The 7,929-nt window shown below is 58.3% G+C and overlaps 1 protein-coding gene across 1 annotated transcript; it reads right to left on the bottom strand.

The window, feature by feature from the left end:
* Positions 1 to 4,456: 4,456 nt before the first annotated feature.
* HES2 (hes family bHLH transcription factor 2) lies at positions 4,457 to 7,450 on the bottom strand. Its single transcript, XM_027110366.1, has 4 exons — positions 6,843 to 7,450; positions 6,653 to 6,748; positions 6,255 to 6,354; positions 4,457 to 6,168 (listed from the first exon to the last, which is right to left on the bottom strand). The coding sequence occupies exons 1-4, from the start codon at positions 7,185 to 7,187 to the stop codon at positions 5,918 to 5,920; spliced, it is 792 nt and encodes a 263-aa protein (XP_026966167.1). The 5' UTR covers positions 7,188 to 7,450; the 3' UTR covers positions 4,457 to 5,917.
* Positions 7,451 to 7,929: the final 479 nt, after the last annotated feature.

Here is a 7,929-nt window from a genome sequence, read left to right as displayed (position 1 = left end):
GAGCCTGCGAGGCACAACTACTGAGCCTGCGTGCCACAACTACTGAAGCCCGCACGCCTAGAGCCCATGCTCCACAACAAGAGAAGCCACCACAATGAGAAGCCCGTGCGCCTCGATGAAGAGTAGCCCCCACTCGCCACAACTAGAGAAAGCCGGCACGCAGCAACGAAGACCAACGCAGCCAAAAATAAATAAATAAAAATAAATTACTAACACATTGTTTTAAAAAAAGTGCAAACTTCCAAATTGCCCCCAACCAAGATAGTAAATCAAAACAATGTAGATTCCTAGAGTGGCAAGAATTAATGCCAGACTTAAAAGACCTAAAGGATGAATCGCAGCTTCATTTACTTGACCAGTCTGGTTCCTGAGAAACCAGATGGATCCCAGAGGACCCAGTTGAGTAGCTGCCCCAATTCCAGATAAGGTATCTTTTAGTTTACTGTTTGGTGGTAAAATACACATAAAATTTAGCATCTCAACAATTTTTACACGTGCAGTTCAGAGGTATTAAGTACATTCACAGTGCTGTGCAACCATGACCACCATTCCATCTCCAGAACTCTTCTTATCCTGCAAAACGGACACTCTGTACCCAGCTGAATGCTAACTTCCCGTTCCCACCCCCGCCCAGCCCAGCCCCCAGCTGCCCCCATACTCAGGAGTGGCCTCTTTGCTGAAGTATATATATATTTTTAATTTTATTTTATTATTATTATTTTTTTGCCTCACCATGGGATCTTAGTTCCCCGACCAGAGATTGAGCACCATGCACTCGGCAGTGAAAGTGGCGAGTTCTAACCCCTGGACCGCCAGGGAGTTTCAGCTCAAGCAGATTGACCCCCCCCTCAGGTGAAAGGTATGAGGCTATTGACTCAAACACAGGGAATCAGAACCCCTGGAGGTGGGACTCAGAAATCTGCATTTAACAAGCTTTCCAGGTGGTGCAAAAAATTGCCGTGAATGATGTCAATGTTTGTGGGAGTCTATACTTTGCAATATTTAGCCTGAAACGGGTGGAGGAAGCAAATGGAAGGCATTTGTCTTGTTATCGTCATTGAAGGAGACCCAGAGCCCATTCTGGGTAGAGGTGGATTTACCATGAGGCTGATGAGGCTTAAGCTTGGATCGCCCACAAGCAAGGACAGGTAGTAGAATGTTCTAGGAGGGAGTTCCCTCGCCGTCCAGTGGTTAGGACTCTGTGCTTTTACTGCCGAGGGTCCAGGATTAAATTAAAAAAATTCTAGGAGCAGGGGGAGGCCAGGATTGTCACCAGGAAGCATATTTATGGAAGCATGTTGGTAAATTGCTTAAGGAGAAACCAAAAGGGATGGGACATCAACCTGCGGGCACCACTAGTTTGAAGTGACTCATTTTTTCCTTCTGAATAAATATTCACTTCCATCCTAAATCTATACTCATAATTTTACATGTTTTCTTACTTAGGGCCTCAAAATGTAGTCCCCATAAACCCTGAATCTGTCTCTGATTTCTGAGGTCCAGAATGGTTCTTTGTTCTTTAAGAACTTTGTCCTGTGTTCCCCGAGGTTTTTAATTCACCGAGCACCAAGACAGGCGGCTCTCGGGCCCTCCCTCCAAACAGAACCAGCGGCAGGCACATGTTCAGCTGGAAATCTTCTTCCTTAGCCCCCAGGCCAGGGAACCCCTCGCTCACAAAGCGCAGTCGTGGGACCAGCCACCAGCCCTTGCTCCCTACTGCCCCCCAATGGCCCTTTGGTGACAAGACACCATGTGTGCACCTAGGGTGTGCCCTCTAGCGCCCTTCTCACGCTCCTGAAACCATTCAGAGTTTTATTACAGCTGCTTTAAGTGGCTGGGGCTTTTGCCAGGGCCTCTCAAAACCCAGAGTGAAGCCAGTTCCTCACTGGGAACCCTCAGTGGGTGGCTGCCTTCTCCCCAACATCGAGTGCCCGAGCAGCTCTCTGCAGCGTGGCCACCTGGCTGCACAGGGACGCACACGCGCACGCAGGCACCCAGCACCCCAGAGATGCACCCACACGGGGAAGGGGGCCAGGCAAAAAGTAAAACCAAGGGAAATAACACCATTGGGTGGGTTAGTTCTCTGGACCGGCTATAGCAAGCTGGTGTGTGTGTGTGTGTGTGTGTGTGTGTGTGTGTGTGTGTGTGTGTGTGTGTGTGAAATAACCAATTATTGCTTTAACAATCTCTTGTCACTTTATTTTTAATTTTTTGGCTGTGCCGCGCGGCATGTGGGATCTTCGTTCCCCAACCAGGGATCGAACCGGCGCCCCCTGAATTGGAACCACAGAGTCTTAACCACTGGACCACCAGAGAAGTCCCACCCTGGTGTGTTTTTAAAAAGTAAATATGGGGGACTTCCCTGGTGGCTCAGTGTTTAAGAATCTGCCTGCCAATGCAGGGGACACGGGTTCGAGCCCTGTTCCGGGAAGATCCCACGTGCCACGGAGCAGCTAAGCCCGTATGCCACAACTACTGAGCCTGCGCTCTGGAGCCCACAAGCCACAGCTGCTGAGCCCGTGTGCAACAACTACTGAAGCCAGCACGCCTAGAGCCTGTGCTCCACAACAAGAGAAGCCACTGCAGTGAGAAGCCCGCACACCGCAACGAAGAGTAGCCCACACTCGCTGCAACTAGAGAAGGCCCGTGCACAGCAACGAAGACCCAATGCAACCAAAAATTAATTAATTAAAAAAAAATTAGGGCTTCTCTGGTGGCGCAGTGGTTGAGAGCCCGCCTGCCGATGCAGGGGACACGGGTTCGTGCCCCGGTCCGGGAAGATCCCACATGCTGCGGAGCGGCTGGGCCCGTGAGCCATGGCCACTGAGCCTGCGCGTCCGCAGCCTGTGCTCCGCAACGGGACAGGCCACAACAGTGAGAGGCCCACGTACCGCAAAAAAAAAAAAAAAATTAAATTAAATATGGAGTCTTCCCTGGCGGTCCAGTGGTTAAGACTCTGCACTGCCAATGCAGGGGGCAAGGGTTCGATCCCTGGTCAGGGAACTAAGATCCCATATGCCTTGCGACAAGGCCAAAAAAAAAAAATTAAAAAAAAAAAAGTAAATATGGCTGCTTATTGATGTTTCGAGTAGGAGGTGGCTGCCTACACATGATGGGGACGTGCTGCCTCTGTCTCCAGAGTGGTCACCCCAAAGCACGGTGGCAAGGATTCTTCAAAGCCACAGATTTTTCCAGACGTTCCCCGCAGGCTATGTTCATTCTGATCCTATTCCAGATAAACCAGTGGAAGACTCATCCTCAGAGTCTGGGCTTCACAGGTGGAGCAGAGTAATTTGTAAATGTTTATTAGAGGAGTCCTCCTTGGCAACCTGCTCTTTATCCTCATGGAAACGAGATCTGCCCTCTCCACATCAACTGCTGCTAGGGGACAGGTGGGGCCTGGCCCCAGCCTGAACCTCCCCGACAGCTCAGTGCTCTGATTGTCCTTAGGTCATTGGTCCATTTCACCCACTGGTTTATGAGACATGGGAGCCTTGCCTCTAACCAAGCGTGATAACCAGACAGAGTTAGACTCGGTCGTCACGGGACCAGAACAGAGAGGACATTGCAAGAGCTGTTCACTGGGCACTCTGTGAGCCTTATAAGGGTCATTAAATGCCCCCGAGCGAGGCGGCTTCCCACCCACGCAGAAGCAGCCCGCTCTGCCCTCGGCTCACCTTTGGCCATGAGACGGGGCTCTGGGAATACCTGGGGAGCTGCCAGGGGGAGGTGCCTGCAGGGGCCCTGTAGGGGAGGGATGTGGGCGTCGCTATTTCACAGGCCCAACTCAGAGGACCAGCTGAGACCTTCTAGGCAGGTCTTGCACGTCCCTGCTGGGAAACTGGCTTCTCGCCTCAGGCCCAGAGCCTCACCCACCCAGGCAAGTCTCAGCTCCTTGCCAAGGCCTGGCTGGCCTCCGGCTCAGATCCCCAGAATGCCTGACCCTGCGTGTCACTGGCCTACCTACACGCCCCGTCCCTGACTGCTTGGACTGTGGCTTGATTGGGGTCAGATCAACGAGAGTCACAGAGCTGGGGACCCAGATGGGGCTCAGAAGCAAGCAGTGGTGGAAAGGAGGAGTGGGGCCTCTGGTTGGTCAGTTTTTACCGAATTTCGACCCACACTGAAAGTTCTTATTTAAAGGGACAAGGAGTCTGCCCAGTTTGTGCCGATGGATGGGAGTCCTTGACCCGAGGGGGAAACCTGAACTCTCGCAGTGAGCATGGGCTTGGGGGTTACGTGGCCCCCTCCACTCGTTTCCGGCAGCTCAGGAAAGCAGGCTTGCGTTCCCAGGAACTGCCCTCCCTACTCTCCACACCCTTTCCCACATTTGTCCCGGGGAGCTCATGCTCTGGTGTGGCAGCTTTTCAAAGTGATATTAGGGCTCAGGGGATAGGAGTTGAGGCAACAGCCAGTCTGTCAGGGTTCAGTAGAGTGTGGGCCCGTCACATCACCCTTTCGTTGGCTCACCATGTTTATTGAGGACCCACTACGTGCCGAGTTCCTTGGGGACAGAGCGGTACACTCAGCCCCAGCCCTGCCCCGCAGGAGCTTACAGTCCAGCCAGCTGGGCCCAGACAGGCGGTAGGACAGCCCACCTTGCTGGGGGCTCACCTGCTGTCTTCACATTGACTTCTTCAGTAATGCCCACCGCTTCCCCACATCCTGCCACCAGAATCAGTGCCATGGTCATCATGGGTTTATGTGGCATAGCTCAATTTAGTGACCCCCCCCCATCAGCTCTATCTTCTTGCTCCTAGTGCCGTGGTCCTAGTGCACAGGCTGTTGGACCGGGGACCGGGGGGAGGACTCGCAACCTCCCACAAATGCTCAGCGAATCCCCACGAGATGCCTGGAACACGACTGAGAGTGGGCCACAGATGCTTCGGCCTTCTCCTGGGATCCACTGTACCCCACCACCACCACTGGACCTTTGAAGGCTCTCTGGCTTCCATGGGGAGAAAAGAAAAGTCTTAAGAACAAGTTGCTTCCAGTTATCTGTCCTGACAGTAGCAGAGAGCAGTTCAAAAGAGAAAATGAGAAAGGCGGATTCCTGTTCCTTAACCTGCCGTGTCACCCCTTGAATTTCTGCTGCTCCAGGACATGGGACCTGCTCACCTCACACTGGCACCAGCTCTGTGCTGGACCTGGGCCCTTCAAGGTGGCAAGCTTCCTTAAGGCCACAGGGTACCCTCATTCTTGTCCCACCCCTTCTTCACACCCCAAGACCACCTGGCCTGGTGTGTGGTACACAGGTGTTAACTTAATGCTTGGGGAAATAAATCCTCCCCAAGACTACCTAAGGAAGCCCCCACCCCCAGGGACACAGAGCCCCGGCTGCATCCTGTCCCTATAATTGGAAGCTTTAGGCAGGGAGCCCAGGAGTGGAGGTCATGGCTCCCCAGCCTTCAAAGCCCCTCAGGCCATTGCTGCTGTGTGCCCAGAGGTTAGCGAGCTGAGCTGGCGAGAAGGCAGGTTCAAGCAGGGCTGGGAGGGTGGTGACCAGTCAGAGCAGACTGCTGCACCTGGCTCAGGTGAGCTCCTGGCCCAGCCCTTGGGCTGGTGCCAGCGCTGGGGCAGGTGTGTGGGCTGCCCAGGCAGCAGTGGCTGGCCCAGCTCCTGAACCCCTCCACCAACTGGGGTGGGAGGCTTTTTCTTCTCCCTGCAGCCACCTGCCCCTTCACCTCTAGCCCAGACACCCCAAGTTGGGGCTGAGAGTGGGCCTCTCCTCTCATTTCCTGAGCCTCCACGGAGGTCAGTCTGCCACACAGCTCACAAACATCCGGGTCTGGCCAGGTTGTAGGTACCAGGCTGGTCCCCCGTGGTGGGAAGGAAAGCCGCCACCAAGAGCTCCCTCAGTCTGTCCAGCATTCCTGGTCCCACGCTGTCAGCAGGGTCCCGTGGGCCGGCCAGGGGACTACCAGGGCCGCCAGAGGCCTGGATCCCGAGGAGACGCAGGTGGCAAGGGCGCGGGCGGTGGGGAGGGCGCGGGCGGGCCGCAGGAGTCCCCCGCGCGCCCGCCGTTGGGGGTGGCGCTGGCCGCCCTCCGGCGCAAGTGCTCCAGCAGGCGAGTGCTCACGGCGGGCTCCAGGACACGGCGGGTGTGTAGCACGCGGGCCAGGCGCGCCAGGCAGGCTCGGTAGCCCTCGCGGTAGCTGTCGGAGGGCGCTGCGGACGGAGAAAGGCATGAGGCGCGGGGTGGAGTGAGGGGCGCGGGGCGCGGAGCCGGGCCGGGGCGGGGCAGGGTCACTCACTGGGCGCTGCCGTCGGGCAGGAGGACGCAGGCAGCTCCTGCAGGAAGCGCACGGTCATTTCCAGGATGTCCGCTTTCTCCAGCTTCGAGAAGTGGGAGCTCTGCGCCCAGCCACGAAGGAGAGGGACAGAGAAAGGGACAAACAAGACAGAGCTCCGGCAGGCTGCCGTGAGTACCGCGCTCCCAGGAGCTGGTGCCGGGCCTGCCGTAGCCCGCGGTGGGTCGGCTCCGCCGAGCCTGTCCTACCCGGGCTCAGCCTTGGGCGCCGCGCGTTGTCCTCTCGTCGGCTTCTCCGGCAAGGGCATCTCGGCCCGCCAGGCCTCCTCGCCCCGCGCCCCGGGAGCCCCCTACCCCCAGTCCCAGTGCGCCCGGCCTGTAACCGAGCGCCCCGGCACTCACCTCCCTGCCCAGCAGCGACAGGATGAGGCCCTTGAGCTGGCTCAGGCTCTCGTTGATGCGCGCGCGGCGGCGCTTCTCCAGCAGTGGCTTCAGGCTCTGCAGGCGGGCGCGAAGGCCGCGGTTACAAGGGTCGCCGTCCAGGCCCCCGCCCCCGCCGCTCTGCGCCCTGCCGCCAGGCCCCGGCTCCTACCTTGCGCAGCTCCGCCGGGTCCCCTGCCCTACGAGGCAGCCCCATGCTCGGCGGGAAAGCGGCGCCGCTGCCGGGCCCGCGCGTGGGAGACTTGTGCCCGCCCAGATACCGAGCGCAGACTGAGGCCCGCAGAGAGGTGTGGTGCGCGGCCGGAGCGGACGCCAGTGGAGCGCGCCACGCCCGCAGCCCGGCTTTAAGGAGGCAGCGCTCCCGCTCCGCCCCGTCCCGCCCCGCGGAGCCAGTCCGCCTGTGGGTCCCACCTCCGCCTTTGTTCCTGCGCGGGGTTGGGGCGGAAGGGGTCACGGCGGAGGCCCCGAGTTCCTGCTCCAGGCCTTCGAGTCCCATCTGCTGCGATCCCGGGGCGCCCTCCTCCCAGAGCACCTGCAGGGGTGTGTGTGGGCGCCATCGAAGCCCTCGCTGCCCTGACCCTCCGGCAGGAGGCGAGCGGGTGGTGCCAGGCCCTTGTCCCTTCTTGTCCAACGCCGCCCTTCTTCCCTCATTCGGGATCAGCGCCTCCTCTGAGCCCCGCCCTGGGCTTGGGCAGGTTACCCAGCGGCGGCAGGACCCCCAAGTCCCGGGCCTCAGGGAGCTACCACTCGGGTTTCTACTATGGGGAGGGACTCGGCCCACCAGTTGTTCTGCGGGGCTGTAAGGGGAGACTGAGACCCGGAAAGAGACCTCAACTTGCTCCGGCTCTAACGACTGGAAACTGGCCAGGCAGAACTAGGGCCCCGGTGGCTCCATAGAATTCTCCGGCCCTCACCGAGTTAGGGACCACCTGGTTCCCCTGTCCTCGGTTTTGAACGGGGAAACTGAGGCCCAGAGAAAACGAGGCAACCCAGGAGCGCCCGGAACTCATTTTCATTTCACTGGCTCCAGCTCCGGGCTCCCACCTACAGGACCGGCGGAGCTCACGTGACGGGCGGGGCGGGACAGTCCTGGGCGCCAGCTCTTTGCTGCCCATCTCCTCCGTCCGGGCCCTCCTCCTCGCCGCGTAGCTGGTGCTGCCGCAAACTGGCTGGGCGTCCCCCGCCCATCTGCTCGGAACTGCCCTCCGTCAACCGGCTGGCGGACTGCCGGGCCGACC

This window comes from Aethalodelphis obliquidens, unplaced genomic scaffold (assembly GCF_003676395.1).
Source record: "Aethalodelphis obliquidens isolate GAN/ISIS:26980383/991018 unplaced genomic scaffold, ASM367639v1 scaffold9, whole genome shotgun sequence".
Classification (NCBI taxonomy): Eukaryota; Metazoa; Chordata; class Mammalia; order Artiodactyla; family Delphinidae; genus Aethalodelphis; species Aethalodelphis obliquidens.
The sequence above is the reverse complement of the archived record's forward strand: the minus strand, read 5'-3'. Positions and strand labels throughout refer to the sequence as shown.

Coding starts and splice junctions, on each gene's coding strand:
- HES2 (XM_027110366.1), bottom strand. CDS start 7,187: ATGGGACTCGAAGGCCTGGAGCAGGAACTCGGGGCCTCCGCCGTGACC. Junction 6,749..6,842: donor ACCCGGCGGAGCTGCGCAAG/GTAGGAGCCGGG, acceptor GCCCGCCTGCAG/AGCCTGAAGCCACTGCTGGA. Junction 6,169..6,254: donor CTGCCCGACGGCAGCGCCCA/GTGAGTGACCCT, acceptor CTCCGTCCGCAG/CGCCCTCCGACAGCTACCGC.